At 43.5% G+C, this 18,245-nt stretch overlaps 1 protein-coding gene across 1 annotated transcript in view; it reads left to right on the top strand.

The window, feature by feature from the left end:
* Nucleotides 1–18,245, top strand: part of LOC144139603 (sodium-coupled monocarboxylate transporter 1-like) — a 40,814-nt gene that overhangs the window by 16,636 nt on the left and 5,933 nt on the right. Inside the window, exons 6-15 of the mRNA XM_077671898.1 lie at nucleotides 3,742–3,809; nucleotides 4,717–4,874; nucleotides 5,210–5,350; nucleotides 7,458–7,587; nucleotides 8,973–9,061; nucleotides 9,885–9,994; nucleotides 11,370–11,437; nucleotides 11,521–11,607; nucleotides 15,528–15,712; nucleotides 17,003–17,106. Of these exons, the coding sequence (XP_077528024.1) occupies nucleotides 3,742–3,809; nucleotides 4,717–4,874; nucleotides 5,210–5,350; nucleotides 7,458–7,587; nucleotides 8,973–9,061; nucleotides 9,885–9,994; nucleotides 11,370–11,437; nucleotides 11,521–11,607; nucleotides 15,528–15,712; nucleotides 17,003–17,106 (1,140 nt within the window). The remainder of the gene's footprint in view (nucleotides 1–3,741; nucleotides 3,810–4,716; nucleotides 4,875–5,209; nucleotides 5,351–7,457; nucleotides 7,588–8,972; nucleotides 9,062–9,884; nucleotides 9,995–11,369; nucleotides 11,438–11,520; nucleotides 11,608–15,527; nucleotides 15,713–17,002; nucleotides 17,107–18,245) is intronic.

An 18,245-nucleotide genomic window follows, 5' to 3' on the forward strand; every position in this document is an offset into this window, starting at 1 on the left:
GAAATAATTGCTTTAGTTTTGTCTGGGAGATTGCGAGGGCGATACCCTCTCTTCAGCCTGCTGGGTGTTAGACGGCTGAAGCGTCAGGCTTGTAATAAGGTCTGCTACCGAGGTAACGACCACCGATCTTACCACGTGCCTAGCACATTCCGCTGCGTCTGTACAGACAAAGTGGTCTGGGCCTCGACACTGGTTTTCTAAAGCAATAGCTCTTGCTATGAGTCTTCCCTCATGATGTTGAGGGGACATATTGCGTGGTATTGGTCAAACAAAAATTATAGGCCTAATGTCGGGGGGACTCCCACTGCGTATTCCCCGATGTACGGTGCCTTGTAACAAAGCTTACCTCTCGTTGCCCTCCTCGTTGGGCTTTCTCCCAGTCTCACTTTTTGCGCCGTTAGGTGGGCCTCTTTAAGTTCTTCCATGGTGTTGTCCATGCCCAAAACCATGACGCTATCCGTTGAGGTGCTCGTAAGAAGTGCCAGAGCTTTTTAATATGCATTTTAAGAAGTAGAGCCTCCCAAATTTTTAATAATACAGCGGGAGCGACGACCGATCGACATGTCAGCGCCTTATCACGGTGTTCAGCAGCGATATAGGTGAGAGTACACGCACGCGCATAGGGCTATCCGCTTTATGAGTGTTGTCTGGTGCGCTGTTTCCTTGAAAGTGGTACACCCCCTGCCACTGCACCTGAATGACACTGTGCCACACGCTTCTTAGCTACCTTTGGCGGTAGCGAAACGGCCTTGCAAGATAAGAAAAACAGGGGGTGTGTTGTCCTGAGAAGAACAGCGGAGCAGACGACGCTCCCACAACATATATTTCAATGGGTGTAAGCGCACCCTCGCCTATTTTGCCGGTGAACACCACGATAAGGCGTTGACAGGTCGATCGGTCGTCGCTCCTGCTATATTATTAAAAATTTGGGAGGCTGTACGTCTAGCTTTTGCCGCGAAGAAAGAATGGTCCTGCATTTTACCCAAAATGACACGTCCTTCTACTCCAAAGTCTATCTTTACATTTCCCTGAATTATTTTTCTAAAGCATATATTGTCATTCTTATAAAAAGGACGCCAGATAATTCTAGTATTTTAAATCAAAGTAGCATTCAGCTGTGTTGAAAACAAATTAAGAATAAGGGTAACGTTAATACTTAAAAAAGCGGCGTGCCCACAAATCGTCTAGATCCCATTTGAATAACACTCGTGGCGCTGACGTTTATATTTGTCAGTGGATGATCAGCACAGCAGAGAATATGAAGCAAATAAACAAAAAGATCGGACAACCCTTGGGCACTTGGGCAAACTGCAAGCCACGAATACTTTCGTAGAGAATGTGCACGACAGAGCGATAATTATTCTTGCTTAAAACATTTCAAAACGAAAATTTTATTAAAAATACTTGTTTCTTGGACAGAAAAGGTTTAGCTGCCTTTCCAAGACTTCTACAATACCGCATGTTAAAGGAGCCATGAAGAGAAAACACAAGTTTGGTTCATTCGAAAGATTGCCTCGTTAGAACCATAACGACACCATTTATAACGCAAACTTCTCTCAAATAAGCTACATAATTAGGAAAAAAGGAAGTGACCATGCGACCCACGAGCTCATTTTCCGCAACAGAACCTATGATGTCACTCGAGAATGCTCTGCGATTGGCGGAGGCCGGCAAAAGCAAACGCATGTCAGGCAGGGCTTACAGTTTGCATAGTGAGCTATATGTCCGTGAAGCATACTGCACATTCTTTTTATGACAAAGAACGGTGGAGTAAACGGTTGAAGTTCCGAACGAACACGCAAGCGTGTGCGCCAATGCGTACGAAACTACCGCCGGCCGAGCTCGACACCTCGCCGTCGCGCAGACGAATTTTCGGGTTCGAGGCTCTTACGGGCGAACGAACCGTTCCAGCACGTACAGCCGCGACCTTGCTTGGTATCTTAATCCCTTGACAGGAGGTTGGCCGTCATATCGCCAACCAGCAAAGGTAAAAGTAGAAACGAGGGGAGTAAGGAAAAGCAAGAAGCGACGAGATAGTGCCAGTCGTCGCAGAAGTTTCGAATGGTGTTGGCTTGCTGCTGTCGTTACGAGCTCGTTTCCAATTTACAACCACTGAAAACTTCAGTTTGTTCGAGTACTTTACAATGAAATTTCGTTGCTGCGTTTTGAAATGCCCATGTAATACGGGCAAATCGTCGAGGGTGTGCGACATCCCCGCCGGTGAAGAGATCTCCTTTCATGTGCTGCCCAACGACGAACCTCGCCGAAGCAAGTGGCTACGTTTTGTGAACTTTGCAAACGGAGGAGAAAGGGAGCTAAAGGAAGTACGAGTGTGCTCGCTTAATTTCCGACGAAGTGATTACGGCAGGGACCCTTACGTGAGCTCACTCGTGGGACATGCTGGCGCTCGTCGCCGACTTCGTCAAATCGCCGTCAAAGCGCTCTGACCTTGGGGGAAAAAATGCCGTACACACCGCGCATTGACGCTCGTATCTTTCTGGTCGGAGCAAAGAACTCGCGCGAACGGCTTTCCATACACGACACCGGCCAACTGGCATAAGCGATACTGCTACTGAAATTGAACTATTATTAACCGTAATAAAAATACGGCCCATACGTACCAGTCTGTATTCGTCCGTCGCGACGGGGCTGACGAGGCAGCGGTGCCGACGGCAGGGCGTTCGTCTGTTGTGGTTATCGCGGAATGGTCGCTTTCCCGTCCACCGCGTATCCCACAACTCCTGACGCTCGTGTACTTAGAAGCATTGAGCGTTCAAGTGGTGTGAGGTTGTTAAATGCAAGCCCGAGCTCCTCGGCGAGAGTTTTGTTGTCCGGATCAGGCGATTCCATGACTAGGGCTGCGGGTGCACTAGGTTTTACTAGTATTTTCAAAATGGCCGCCGTCTCGGTTTCGGCACGATTTCCAGTTGCTGTCTGACTCCCGCGTGTGAGTGCTATATGGAGTCGACATACTAAGTACCTGTTTCATGGACCGGCTCGTATGACGCCATTGTTCACGTGACGAAATGTGCAATTTTAGCGGGAGATTTAAAATTTTGGCTTAAATTGCCTTATTTCTCAGTGAATAAAGCATCATTTGCTTCCGGGAAAGTGCTTGGGGTACTATGAAACACCTAATCTTTCGAATAAAACAAACTTTTGTTTTCTCTTCATGGCTCCTTTAAGAAAATAGATCCTGGGTGTTTTGCAGGCCCCTGTCTGCAACACTTTTTTTACTTGCAAATACTTTAACTGTTTAATGTAAAGGGTATCCCATCGCTCCCCTTCGCTTCCCGGATGTACGGCCAGCCCATGTTCGCTACTTTGCAAAGTTTACCATTTTTTCTGGTCTTCTAAAAAAACTTTTAAATCAACTGATCTCATAAACTTTGAAGCAGACATGTGTGATTAATAAAGTCTCCAGGTGCCCGTCTGCCTTTTCTCTTTCTATGTATGCATCAGTCTGTCGGTCTGTGTGCCTGTCTGTCCGCCGGCATGTCCTTTCATCTGTCTGTCTGTCTGTCTGTCTGTCTGTCTGTCTGTCTGTCTGTCTGTCTGTCTGTCTGTCTGTCTGTCTGTCTGTCTGTTGTGGTTGTTAATTTCCTACACCACTGTGAATGCATCCAACATTTTTTCCCTAAGCAAGCGTGACCAAATTGGCGTTTCTCAGTGCAAGTGAATCATTTATGGTGAAGATACCACACTTTTTTATCTGAGATTCATTGCTTTATGCGCTATTAGTGCTTTCAGTTCCACTACTCTACTCCAACATTGCGATTGGTCTCACCGGTACAATATACACAGCTCTGGTAAGCAGTATTCTCATTTCCAACAATAAAATGTACCGCAACTCTTCTGTTGTACATACTGATGCGACCTATTCAGCAATCCCGACAAGGATTGATGGGATTTAGCATTGCTTTGCAAATTAAAGCAATCGCTGAATAACCATTACAGTCTGGTATTCTATGCCATCCTGAATGCTCCTTCAGGGACGTGCATTGAGTGGCACTGTGGGCTGAATTCAGCACACTTTTCCCACAGAAGGGATCATTAAAATACAAGGACTATCAACATTCCAGAGAATCAAGTTCCTGTAAGGTGAAGTTCATATCTTTTAAACTAAAAGAGACATTTTAAATAATAAGAAAGATAACAACCAACATCAAAATTATGTGTCATGGTTGGTATTCGTGGCGTAACTAGCAATGTCACCCTAAGTACTGGTAAAAAGCGTTTCGCCCGCAATCTTATTAGATGCTAGTGCCAAAAACTGAAATTCCTCATAAGCCTTTGTGTTACTGCTTACCTTTTCACGCACTTAACTCACTCAGAAGTGGATTTGTGAGTTTCCTTGGTGCTTCGTATTTACTGACGCTAAAACTACATGTGTCTAGTAACGTTTCTTAGGTGCAGCGAGCCATTAACTATCAAAAATGAAAGGAATGCAGAACACAAGAAAAGTAATGAACTGACATGGTCAAGAAGAAACGAAAAAGCAGCTCGAACACAAAAAAATGAATATTTCATGTGCAGTGTGTGTACTAACGTGTAAAGTCTTTATTTTGTCTGTGTTCCAGTTGCGCTGTCTCTTCTTATTGATCATGCGTAACCAACACGACCAGACAGCCATGTTATACCTAACATGTACTGAAAATATGCTTGTTCCTTTATCAGCTCACCGGTCCTGCAATTTTACATTTTCTTTTCCTTCAGGGGGGCCTGCGTGGTGTTGTTTGGGCTGACTGCATCCAAGGACTTGTTATGTTTGCATCGCCATTGACCATGGTTGGAAAAGTGCTCTATGACGCCAAAAACGCAAGCCCTCCTCTCAGGCCAATGAGTGATTTCGACTTTACGGAATACTTCTTCCGGTACGCTTCATCTGCAGAGCACGAACAAAATATCAATTGAAGTCCCAAGCTTTTTAAATAGTGCAGTTGGTTCTTCTACTAAATAGTTGCTGACAGATGAAAAGCACAAAGCAGCCGTTTTTTGCCAAAGGCGTTGAAGACAACTTGACACTTGCGTGATAAATCTGAAGATACAAATCTTTTACGTGTAACTTACCTAATGGACAATAGTGCAGGGGTGTTCGAAGCGCCACAGCAATCACCTTCGGCGCAGCTAGCAAGGATGCAGAGATTTGCCATCTACGAAGCTTTGCTAGGTATACTTGCTAAAACCTGCTTTTAACGCGGATCCACAGAACAAACTTGGACATTACAAGTGACGAAAACTTCTGGTCTGGTGTGGTAGCGGCGATTCCTTTCGTCTTTGTGCGCATGGCATTTGATCAAATGGCTGTTCAGAGGTCTATGGCCGCTAAGACGTTGAAGGACGCTAAAAGGTACGTAAACCGAACCGGTTTGTATATTTTACTTGCGAATATCAGCATTTATGTATCAATTAGGAATTAATTTAAATGTTACTAGCTTATGCTAAGCACTGCAATAGGGCTCTTTCCCGTTCATGGCCAATTAAGAAATCATGTCACGGCTTGTACAGGCCCAATGTTATAAGTACTAACTGTGATTATTTTCAGGAAAAATGGGTCCTCAGCTATTTTTTATTGCAACTTATATAAATGCATTTGTAGCTGCTTTGGGCAACTATACAATGTGGGAATACGTTTGTTGATTCGCTCGCAGTCACTTTAAACAGTTTCACTTAGTTTCCAGCCTCAGGCATGAGAGCTACTCGAAGTTGGTTGCGTAATCTGGGCCACCTTCATAAGCTTCGCAAAGCGTTGACGGCTAGCATGACACAGCTCAGCCTACCTGTGCGACCAAGAAGAGGGAAAGTTTGTCGGGTTTTTAAGTCTTTCAAATTTATTTTACATTCCCCACCCGCACGCGCTTTAAGTCTATTCTGAATAAATTTTGCAATAAGAACTTCTCCTTTGTATCACCCAATTCGCAACAATGATAGTACGATTCTCAACATTGATTTTCAAAATTCATTCTCTTTAAAACACAAAGTTTCTCACTCCGGAAACGAAACCTTTATTACCGGAAACCGCGTTCAGCGCATGCACACGGCAGATTCAACTGAAAATCCTTCCTTACATTCAACGCCGCTGAATATTTTAGCGCTGTATCTTATCTCTGGCTCACTTAACTAATTACAAGGTTTGACCACCTCGGCGTTAGGCTGAGACTTACCGTCGGCCCAAAGGAACAACCATAAGATGATTCATACATAACAAATTTAAACGGGCTGATTCCCCCACTACCCTTCTAGCTGTTTCTGGGCTTCCCACGCTCGAAACACGGGCGAAGCAGGCACGTTTAAAATTTCTGTATTAACTCTTGCATAATTATTACAAAATAGACGTTTCAAAATAGGTTGAATATTCGCAAACACGAGCTACCCCGTACAAACATACAAATAATTTATTAAGTATCAATGTAACAATGATGCGTTTAAATACTCCTTTTTCCAGTTGCCATCCACGAATGGAATTTTTTAACGCGTTTCACCACTAATACCGAGTCTTTGTGAGATTTTTTATCCAGAATTGAAAATGACGTCCAGTAGCATCTTTGATGTGCCGTTGCTTTTCTCTGACATGCAGACCAGCTTGCACTTCTACTTGGTGTATATAGTTGTGCATACAGTGCATAATGTTAAATTACCATTGTTATTGTTTTCGTAAAAATTAGCATGTACTTGTAGCACTTTGTGTATGGTGTGCATAATTGCTGTTGTTTGTAAACTTCAAAGTTGCTGATTTTAATTTTTACCTATTATTTACCTATTTACGATCCTTAAAGTGTGAAGTGTTCTTTGTAACTGTATATTGTAGTGCCCAGCTGCTATGGCCTGTGTGGAGGCTGGCAGTATTCTAAATAAATAATAAATAAATAAATAAATTTGGAATTACATGTATTGCACGCCTAGAACACAGTGGCTACCTATTCCACGCCAGACGCTGCAGTACACGCCTACAGATATGAATCAAAGCAAGCAGCACACACTTCACAACTGCTTCCGTGAGATTTTATGTAGAAGATTTTGTACTGTGCCAGTGCAAGCGCTGTCTCTTTTCAACGTCTTACGCTGCTTCATAGCAAATGCAGAGCCATGTTTTGGTAGTCTGTGCCTCATGCGATCGTCGCTTGCTGTTTACCTACTTCATTAGGGTGCCTTTAAATATCAGTTTCGCCTACATCTCTGCGTTAGAATTATCATCTTATCTTACATAAAGCACAAGACAACGGGTAAAACTAGAAAACGAGAGAGCACAATTTCCTTCACTAGTTTCCAACGTTAGTAACCGAGGAAACGTTTTTTTTTTTTTCATTTCGCTCCACCAGCGGCGTTTCCGGAAGATTGTGACCTAAAAAATCTGTTCACGTAAATAAAATTCCAGCAAACATGAATACTATAATAGTGAAAATTGAAACCAATTCTTTGCATGGTATTCTAAGTGCTTTTTTGCTGCATCATTTCAGAATAGCCATCGCTGGGCCCACATTCATCGTCTTCTTCTTCGTCATCATACTAGCTTCAGGCATGGCTATTATATACTGGTACAGAGACTGCGATCCAGTCCGTTACGGTGCAATAAGCAGTTACGAGCAGGTGCGTAGTAGGGGGATGTACAATCCGAAAAAACCGAAATGAATGGTTTCGGGGGTTAGCTGCCAATGACTCTTGCATTCCCAGAACGACGGAGACATTTTGATTCTGTATCAGTTTCAGTTTTTGTGCCTCCTTATTAGGCAAAAAAACTAAACAACATGAATACTCTGGAAGAAATAACATAAACAATAACAATAAATAACATAACCATGAACATAAATAAAATACCATTTTGTGGTAGTGGTTAAAATGGCGGAGAGCGACAGAAGAAAACTAAGCAGTGCAAGTGTCGAGGCGGCTCCGACACGGGATCAAAAAATAGTGAAATGCGTCGACAACAGACTTTGCGCCGGAAAACTGAGCAAGCAACGCGTCCTAATTATCGCCTACGGTATGTTACCGGTAGGGGAAAATCTTAAGATCTGTTATCAGTAATACTGCAGACATGTTGCACGATATACTAAGAGTCCCATGGCTTTTTACTAAGAATCTTTAAACAATTAATAAATTGACAAATTTTTATCACTAAACTAAGAAACGTTTACACAGCTACTTATACAGACATTGAAATGGCTAGTGTCCATTAAAATACAGTACTGCACCTATGAACGAGGAATAGTCGACAAAAGTGTAAAAAAGAGAGAGAAAAGCAAGAAAACGACACCATAGTCATAGCCATTGGGACATTCAAAACCATGCATGTTTTTATTGCGTAAATGAAACATCTCGCATGAAGATTTGAGGCTGTTTGTAGTTTCAGAGGGAATTCACACAATGCTTAAGGCTTTACATCGTTGAATTAAGTTTAACTCGACTGAATGCGTTGGTTCCTCATTATGGGTAGCAAAAAGGCTACCAGGGACACCAAGATGAAAAAACAAAACTGGTAAAAATATTGAAGAACTGGTAAATAACATGAATGCAAGATCAATTACTGCCTACATCTGGACTAGGTGCGCCCTGGCTACACTATTTTCTTTATACATTTTGAAACATTGTGTTCATGCTCCCCTTTGTCTGCTAACTTACAATTTAAGCGCCGTTATTTGTAGTCGTGCACGTTCCTCTGGCACGGTGAATTTATTTTCGAGTTCAAGATTTTGTTAACGTTGTTATCAGTAAGCTAGACAACTAACTGTTCCTTGAAACTCAATGGAGGGAATCAACTCGGACCTCAAGGCGTTTCAAAGGTATGGTACACATCAATAACCCCTTGCGAGTTTCCTTTGTGTCACAGCCGCGGATAATTAGACAACTGAGGCAATATTGCATTCTGCGAAGTGAAACTACTTTGTTCAGGGTTGCTCACGCATACTTGCCGTCAATCCTCGTTTGCGATTTCTCGGAGCACCGCTTTTCCTGCGTGTGAGAATTGCCTGTTTCAGATCGTTCCGTACTACTTGAAAGAAAGCCTCTCTGGTGCCACTATGTTGCGCGGCTTGTTTCTCGCCGGTCTTCTTGGGGCTTCAACAAGGTGATGTGCTTTCTCATGTTTTATACTTCAGTGTGGCGTACATTTCCGCGCAATAGAAAATCATGTCAACTTACTGATTGCAATCATGTTGAAACAGCAATGTTTGCTTTATAAGCACACTAAAAAGCGCCTGCCATATCCTCGCAAAAATTGAACATTCTAGAGTAACTAAAACCACCTTTGATATCTACATAATGTACAGTCATCGACAAATTAAATGCTCACACAAAAATATGAACCAGAATATCCAAAAGTGAAAAATATTGTTCCCTTAGGTCCAATAATGACACAGCATTGGTATACTTGGACAGCCACATTTTTCAACTTTATTTTTGCAACTAAGCCACGTGTCATTGTGACTTGCATAGAAATAACTCGCACTATTTGTGCGTTCTTGTTCATATTTTTGTGTTGGTGTTTCAATTGTCTATGGCTGTACACGTCTCCTTACATTTGAACAATCAAGTTAATTGCATTCTGTAATTGAAAATTGAAGAACAATGTGTTTGAGAAAAATGACCTGGGATTTTGATAATTTAATATCTATACCGGCAACCAATCACTATATTCCGCAGAAAGAACTGCAGAACCTTTTTTCTGATCTTTTCGATGCCTGCTTGTCAGAGATTTGTTTAAAATTAGTGCCGTATCATGTGGTGGATTCGGGATTAGCGTCTGAGCTGGCTGTCCTTTGGTGATTTTTTGGTTCATTCGTGGTGACAGATTTTTCATCTATGTTTACACGTACTTAACTATAGTGCGGGTTAATCTTGTAGAAATAAATTGTTTCAGGACCCCTTAATATGTCCGCATTTTTCTGCAGCACGGTTTCGTCACTCGTCAATTCCCTTGCAACCACGTTTTATATCGATGTTGTCACGCCGCACGTTAAACTTAACGAGCGAGCTGCTCTACACGTGATTCGCCTCTTAGGTGAGCTGAATATTATTTTCAGTCTGAAAGTCACTTTCCAGTACACTTTTGTTGCAAGCATGAATGCTAGCTCAAAGTGCTAAGTACTAGGCGTTGTTTTCGCTTCTCTCTGAAGCACTGCAGCAAAAAGTGGAGAGTGCATTAATTAAAGGGACCTCTACGCTGTGTTCAATTCCTTCCAAAATTTCAAAGGCCTTCAGAACGTGGCACAACGATGGTGTCCACTGCTTAGATTAGAGGATTAAAAAGCTCCATTCAAATTTGACTGTTCTAGGCACATGATAGAACGTCAGAACTTGCTGCAAATATTTTTTCTCTTCCTTAGTCTGAGCTCTCTTTCGAGCTCGAGAGACTTCCCTCCAGCTAGATCGCAGCTATCGGCTGGGTTTGCTTCAATTGCTGCAAGAAGCGCATTCACTGAATAATCACAACAAAACCAACGCAGAAAATGGCAACCGTATCTGCTGCGACGACGAAATACGCAGTGCGTTTTTGTGCTGGTGATAACTACAGCTTTCGCTGTGGACAAGGAAAATAAATGCGCAGGGGGAGGAAAGGAAGGCAAAAAAGGAAGAGTGAAAACTTTTACCAGCTCTTTTGCATAGTCCCATTAACATCAATTAAGTCTGACGTGCCTGCCTTCCAATTGTTTAGCAGCTATGTGGTTTTTCGCTGGCATGAAGCCAAAGCGGAGGTGAAATTTCGAATTTTGCCGGAACGCGTGGACGGTGGGTCGCCTGGAGTCGTGCCCTCCAGCTTGCACATGGGCGAACTGCGAACTAGAGGTTTAACGACGCCGAAATCACGTACTATAAATATGTAAGCACTCTTCTTTCCGACACCAGAGTTGCGCGTATCAACTTGGATTCACCACGCTTCTATAGAAGCGTGATTACCGCCAAAGCTCGCCAGAAACAGCTCTGCTGTTAAAATTACTTTCTTCGCGGTATTGAACCATAGGTCACTGCCACCCTACAGAAGAAACTAAAGAAGCTAAATTGAGCAGGATACAAGCCATTTGTACTTTGAGATCAATATAATGGACATTTGTATTCACGGTTTTTTTATATTTGCCGGATTACTTGTATGGAAGTTTCAAACTGAAGTAAAGTAGAGTTTGCTCACGTCTGCACCGTTTCTAGTTACGCTTGTTTTTTAAGAAATCCCAAACGTTTTTTTAGCATTCCAGAGACAAAGCTGGAACATCTGGTGGTTAGTAGTGCTAAACACTTTGGCAGCACAAAACAAACAATGACGAAAAATGAAAAAGAAAACTAAGTAAAAGCCCTCGATTTTTTTTCCTCAAACTACAATGCGCTAACAATACCAGTCATGTCTCAAAAGTGCAGCGTACCATAAGAACACTATTTTTCAGCTCTTTTCAGTGGCACCGTGATGACTTGCTTTGCTATCGCCGTACCACTACTGGGAACGGCAGCAAGGGTACGGGATATTTTCTCACAAAATACTCAGAATTAGCTCTCCTTTTTGTAATATTTTCTAAATCTCTGTCTTTTCCCCGGCAGCTCCTCCTGTCCTTTTCTGCATCCTGCTCTGGTCCGTTCGCAGGACTTGTCTTTCTTGCAATTTCGTCTCCCTGGGTTAACGCAAAGGTGAGGCTGCCTGTGGACCTGGACTGACGCTTTTGAAGGGCGGCCAGTGTTAGCGCAAGAAAAAATGTTCTAAACACCTGTTATTTCTACAAACTGCCTTGTCTGCTGCGTTTCCTATTGTTTCTCCTTAGATCTCTTGTGAAATATTTCCAGTGCCTTTTCTACGGATATATTGTCGCTGGCAAAACACTATGGTGAACATCTCTTGTCGTAGCTGTGTGTAAACGTCGTTGCGAGCATAAAATCACCGCAAACAGGGAATGATGATGGGGATGCCATGGCACATAAATGTATGCATGTTCACATGCCCCGGTAGCCCCAGTGTGATCATCATCATGGTCTACCGGCTAAGTGGGGACCGGTGGCTCGCTCGGAGTGTAAATTTCAGGACTATGGGCGCCATAACACACAGCGATCGGTCATCAAGCTCATCACATCATCGAAAAACACAAACGGGAGCCAAAAGAAATCTTCCACCTAATAAGATGAAGTGGCTGTGCACCAAAATGACTATAAAAGGGCACAACATGTTTTTATGACCGGCATCATTGTTCTTCCCGCAAGTGGGCCGAGATGTGTCTTCCAAGAACACCAGCAGGAACAAACATGATTCTATGTTGAAAGGAAGCCACTGCACGTCATTTCTTTGTAAGTACGTGTGGTGGCGCTTGCGTGAATGCACCTGCCACCTGCCGTCATGTCTTGAATTGGCACTAATCCATTCGAAATGGTAGTTATCACTATTATTGTACAAAATATACCGGTCAGCGGATATATGGGGCATACGCCATTTGTTTGTTCTTAAAATTATTAAAGAAATCGCATGTGGGCGGTCTCTGATTGCAAAATGACTAAAAACAAGGTACTTCGCTCGTTATGTAAAGCAATTTTTCAATAATCACTCACGACAGCTTTCTACGCCGAGCAGGTTAATTTTATTTCCTTTTTCTACGTAAGTGAAGCCGCAGCCTTGTGTTTTTTTTTTTTTTTCATTGGCTGCCGTTAATTGCGACGAGGCCCAAGTACGCCAAAGAGCCGGCCCTTTTATTCCAAAGTGCACGTAGGGGGAATGTCATTAGGATAAGGGCAAACACAACAGGTACTAGGTAGAATACAACCTAACCTCATGTAGGAAGCGGCAGCAGTGAATAAGTTTGTAATAAGGATAACCATATTTTACTTGCAAAGCAAGCTTCAAACCCAATTGTAGCCGCCAAACTCGTGCGTCATCAAGCCAACCAGGGTAGCTCGGTTTGAATTAGAACTCTTCCCGCATGCGTCTAGTATCTCAAAGTGTTATGAAGCAGGTGGTCGCAAAAATTCCCTTTCCGCAAAAGAACAAACCGGTATAAATTAGAAATAAAATTGCGCTAAATGCACAGGATGAACACAAAAAACACACCTTACAGCTTAGTACTCACACGTCTCTACATGATAGTAGTATATCTATATGAGCGCGGAAATAATCGCAGTCTGTTAGTATCGCGCTGTGTGGTGTGTCCTGTTTTTGTTCGTCCTGTCCTTTTAGCGCAATTTATTTCCATCATGTCAGATCAACTAGCCCGTCACATGGCGTTGATGAAAAATTAGAAAGATCTTTCCCTTCCGCTCCCTAGCGACTGCAAAGCGTATAATTCCTCGAACGCGAAAACAGTTGTCGATAGGCTCCTTTCACAAAATGAGCCCCAACGATATGTTTCTACATAATTATTTTCCGCAAGTTGTGAAATACTCCTAAACATGCCTCTACCAAGCACATGGAAACGTACGGATATCTCAAAAAAGTTTAAGTAACTAACGGCCCGAGCTAGGCGACTCAAACCACCGCGTTAGCGACGTGTGAAGCCTCTATCTGTAACGACATACATTGAGATAAGAAGCTGAGGAAAGGCCCTGACGTCACTTTTTATGAGACCGCTCCGGCCATGTCATAGCGTTCACGGGCCCACTACTCTTTCCTATTCTCCTCTGCAGCTCCCCGTTCCCTCCGCCTCTACTTCCGCTCAAAAAGCACATCTGATGCGGCCCCCTGGGCCTAGCATCACTAAATAAACGCTTTTAGAGTATCGGCACTCTTTTCTCTCGTTGTTATGTACCGCCAGGATTTTGATTGGTCGGTAGGCACCACGTGATATTTGTTTGCATATGGGCGCAGCCTATTTGTTTCTGGGCGCCCACCTCTTTCTCTCTCTGCTGCGCGGACGCTAGAGCGGCCGGTCACACTCTGCCCGTCACAACCAGCGGCTGTTTCATTGGGAGAGATGGCAACACCGCAAGCCAGAAACAAAATGGCCCTCAGACGCTTCCGGGTGCACGAAGTGGCGGTACTCTTAAGCGTAGCTTATTTAGTGGTGCTAGCTGGGCCACCCAAACACCGAAAAAACGAGAGAACGTTGAAAAATCTGTCAGAAGTCAGCCGTAACTGCAAAACACTGCACTCCGTGGACATGCTTTGCGGCGCACTACAACTAAAAATGACAAAGCTTCTACCGTGCAATTTTACAGAGCCATAGTGATACAGGGGTCTCCCTGAATTTTACTTCCTCCACGGCGTCACAACTCTATTATGCAATTATGTTGCCTCTTTTCAAATTCTTTAACGTGACATAGTACTTTTACTTTGTTCTCGCGAAACAATCGTCTGACGATTACGGTGCTCCATTATGCGAAATTTGATCGCAGTGTAAATGGCAGCATTCTCAGCGACAGCCCATGGCTGCTGCATCTCAGGAAGTGATCGCGTCATCAGCGAACGCAACACTGTGCGTGCTACTTTGGCGTTATCTCGTAGCGCGCCACCGCTGGACAGCACGTATCGCACGGCACCCTCGGCATATCGCCCTCTCCCTCAAACTTTTGCCATAATTTCCTCTTCCGCTTTCCTGCTAGCTCTATCTGAGGTGTCCTCTTCCTTGTCTCGGTTACAACGAGGCCGACGGCAAGGAACGACGCGAGAATACAGGAGCGGGCGCTTAATTAAGAGCTGCGCTCAAAAACCTATTCCATCTATTTTGTTAATTGATGGCCCCTCCCACCCAGTTTACGTGCTTATACTCTGGCTTAAATGCTCATGGGGGTAATATTGCCCTAAATAATTTGGAAAGGTACAAACCTTTTCATTAGTTAATCATTAACAAGATCAGGGCATGTCCTAGGCTGGCTTGCGCATGCGCAGTTACAGCTTCCTTTCGGCTGCGCCAATTATGAGGCCGCAAGTAGAGCCCACTGATAAAATGGCAGCTCCCAGGACGAAGAAGTTAAAGAGGTTTTATAAACAGTGTCAAGTGTGCTAATAGTTGGGAAACACTGCATAAAATTCCTGTTCACGTACAATGTTAATATGCAACCGCCTTCCGCAGTGATAACGTTCCCGTAAGTTTTTACAAAGGCGACGCGTGCGTAAATCTGGCACCAGAAAAATCTGCCATGATCCCCCAGATAGTACTTGAATAGGAAAATCTCTGAACACCTTTCCACCCACCAAAATAGCACTATGAAGCAACTGCTGAAAGCATTACACGGTGTTTTGGTGGTCGCCGAATAACTTCTTTGTGAGGTATGGCCTGTAAAGCCTGACAGGCCACTTGTGCATGTTAATTCCTTATTGTGGTACACCTTATAACAAGGCTAGTGGTGTTGCATCATCTTCGTGACCATCAATGGTGGGAATATTACAAGGATCATTATTCGGTCACTCATACTGATTCCGACGTAAGCAAACACCTCCTCGTTTCCCTTAAACTGTATTTATGCCGCCTGATTCTCATTTAAGCGTTCTACGTTGAATAGCGTTGGGCTTGTGCCCCTCTTTATCCTTGTACTCCGAATAGCTATGCTTTACCCTCAGCACAGTACACTTACTACAACCAATGCATCATCATTATTTGGCGTAGTGTTGACACTTCTAAAATCTGACGCAGGGAGCAGCTTGGTCTTACCTCCTGGTGTGCGGGTTACTGTTGTGGCATGCGGTAGGAAGAACGATGTCTTCCCTAGCGCTTCCACCACGGATACCTACTACGCTGGCCCGCTGTCCCCTCTTTACGAACGGCACCAACCAAACATCCGCTGGCATGAACCTGGTGGAGCCCTTGCTTAGTAACAGGTTCGTCAGATTAATGCATCATTTGATATAGCTGACTCAACAAAAAAGATGCCTGTTAGTGCTCCTGCATCGGATCTTCTCACCATAAACAAGTCAAGAAAATGATACTACTTCAATGAAATACGAACATAAACGTATTATCTCTCTGCCTAACGTTCGCCAAAGCAAGGATAAACCGAATAACAACTACTCGCTCGGTTGTCATTCAGCCTAAGTTAACCTTCAAGACTTTTCTGTTCACTTCTGAATTGGTATTTTCAATTGTAAGTACTGGTAAATTCTCAATACACTTCACTATCACCCTCATTATCATACACTAATCTACCGCAAATAGGATAGATGCTCCTTGAAAGACATACAGAAACAAATGGCCTAATAAAAGTGGCACTGCCTAACTTTCTGCGGCGTTTCCAAGAAAACAGAAAGCATAGTAATTCTGTAGATTTTCAGAGATATGACCAGCGACAAGTTAACTTTGCTATAGCCTCTACGCTCCTGTAATTGAGAAAGGAGGATGCGAAACGTAAACTCAGTGCACAAAAGGCACAAAATACCGTCTCCGCAACTCAGCGAAATATAAGGCAACTCACTGGTATTAGCGGGAGATAAAATACCATAGAATAGCTTATCGGGGGAACCACGATAAGGGTGCCGTGGTTCCCCCAATAAGCTATTGTATTGTATTTCACCTCCAGTTAATGCCACTGAGTTAATGCAGTGTGAATGAGGGTGAGAGGAAGCGCAGATAATCTTGAGAGAATCCAAAGCACACAACCTCGCTTTTAGAGAAGTTACCACGTTGTTTTGGAAAGAACTGAACTAAAATATTGCGCAAAACATGGACGGGCATGTATAGTGTCGCCTAATGACAAAATAAATGAATTGGGCACATTATAAATGTGTATTCTAAAATACTTAACCTTCGACAGTATATTGAAAGTAGATCAAATGGTACAAAATGGCGATTATAAAATAGATACTTGTATAAAGTTTTCGAAAAACTTGTGTCGATAAGGCAGGAAGAGTGAACATCAGACTTTTGTTCCTCGGAGCTGGGTACGTAACAATGTCGTAAAGCTAGTGGGCCAGAAAATTCGTTTTTCAGGGTGTTTTTTGTGGGCAATTTCCTTTGAGCATGACGTCCGATTGGAGGCTTCACCAACATTTAACTTTTGATATGTGTAACAATACGATAAAAATGGTGTGTTAGAAAGAGCTGAGCTAAAATGGATGGCTCTGCAGTCAAGTGTACAAAAACGTCCCTCACTTGTCCTCTACTCACTTTTGCAGCCCACAAGAAGTGTTTCCACTGTACCAGATCTCATTCTTTTGGATATCTTCTTTCGGTTTCCTACTAACGCTCCTCTTGGGAAATGTTATCAGTCTTGCTACCGGTGAGTGTATCCAAGTGCCTCATGAGCCATTTAACACTGTGTTCAAACCGAATGCATCAAGATACAGGCAGAGACCAATCGGACGCGTTCCTCACCCAGCGCTTCTATTCACAGCATTTTTGTTTAAGTCATTTTGGCTAATGTACATCGGAGACATGTTTCGGCCCATGATTTCTTTCATAAACTTCAATGTTAAGTGCAAAGCATGGCAGTTTGCCATATGAAGCAGTTATCCGCTAGAGAGAGAGAGAGTAAACATGTTTATTGCGAAAATTAATGGGGAGGAGTCCTCAGACCAAGACCCCTTGAGCTTTGCCCGCCTCAACAGCCCTCAACACCAGCAGGCGCTGGTCATTGAGGTATGAGCTGGTCAGAGCTCTCTCTCAAAGCTCGCGAGAAGGAATGGAGGGATTTCGCGAATGTAGTGGGGCGTGCGCGCAGCCCCCTGCCATATGAAAGAACATCCCGGGGGCTCCGCAGAAGCGGCATAGCGGGGAATATATGGTGGGGTGCAAGATATGGCATTTAGTAGGATGGGGGAAAGTATTCGTCTGGAGCGCACGGAGCTGCCATTCCTCCTCTTTCGTTAGGTGTTTATACGATGCTGGGTAGGTGATATGTCCCAACTTGTAGTGCTGTGTTATTTCGTGATACGTGATCAGAGGGGTTGGCCTCTCTGGCTCGCTTCCCGGGGCCCGGCGGGATAACTCTCGGGCCAACAGGTGGGCGGCTTCGTTGCCCGGGACGGCAGAGTGGGTGGGTGCCCATGTGATTATGATAGATCTGTCTGGTGGACGCTGGCAGATGATAAGGCGCCCCATAACTACAGCTTTTCATAAAATTTTAATAAGGAAATCTTCCTCGTACTTATTCAGTATGACACAATTTCGCTAGCTTTGAAATGTCGGTGAAAATGCAAATACTCTTTATCCTGTTACGACTATACCTGTTCGGCAAAATTTTGCGAATAACTAAGCAGCGTTGGGATTTCACTTCAGTGTTCATGCAAGGAAATGTTTACGTTTAACATTTACAAGTGTAACATCACCCATACTTAAGTGAAAATACTATTTCACAGTAAACTGCTAACTTCAATGTATCTGAAGGCTTTGCTTTACGCATGGGACTCTAGATTAGCT

This window comes from Haemaphysalis longicornis, unplaced genomic scaffold, assembly GCF_048455015.1.
Source record: "Haemaphysalis longicornis isolate Haplotype H1 unplaced genomic scaffold, Haemaphysalis longicornis Haplotype H1 scaffold_5, whole genome shotgun sequence".
Classification (NCBI taxonomy): Eukaryota; Metazoa; Arthropoda; class Arachnida; order Ixodida; family Ixodidae; genus Haemaphysalis; species Haemaphysalis longicornis.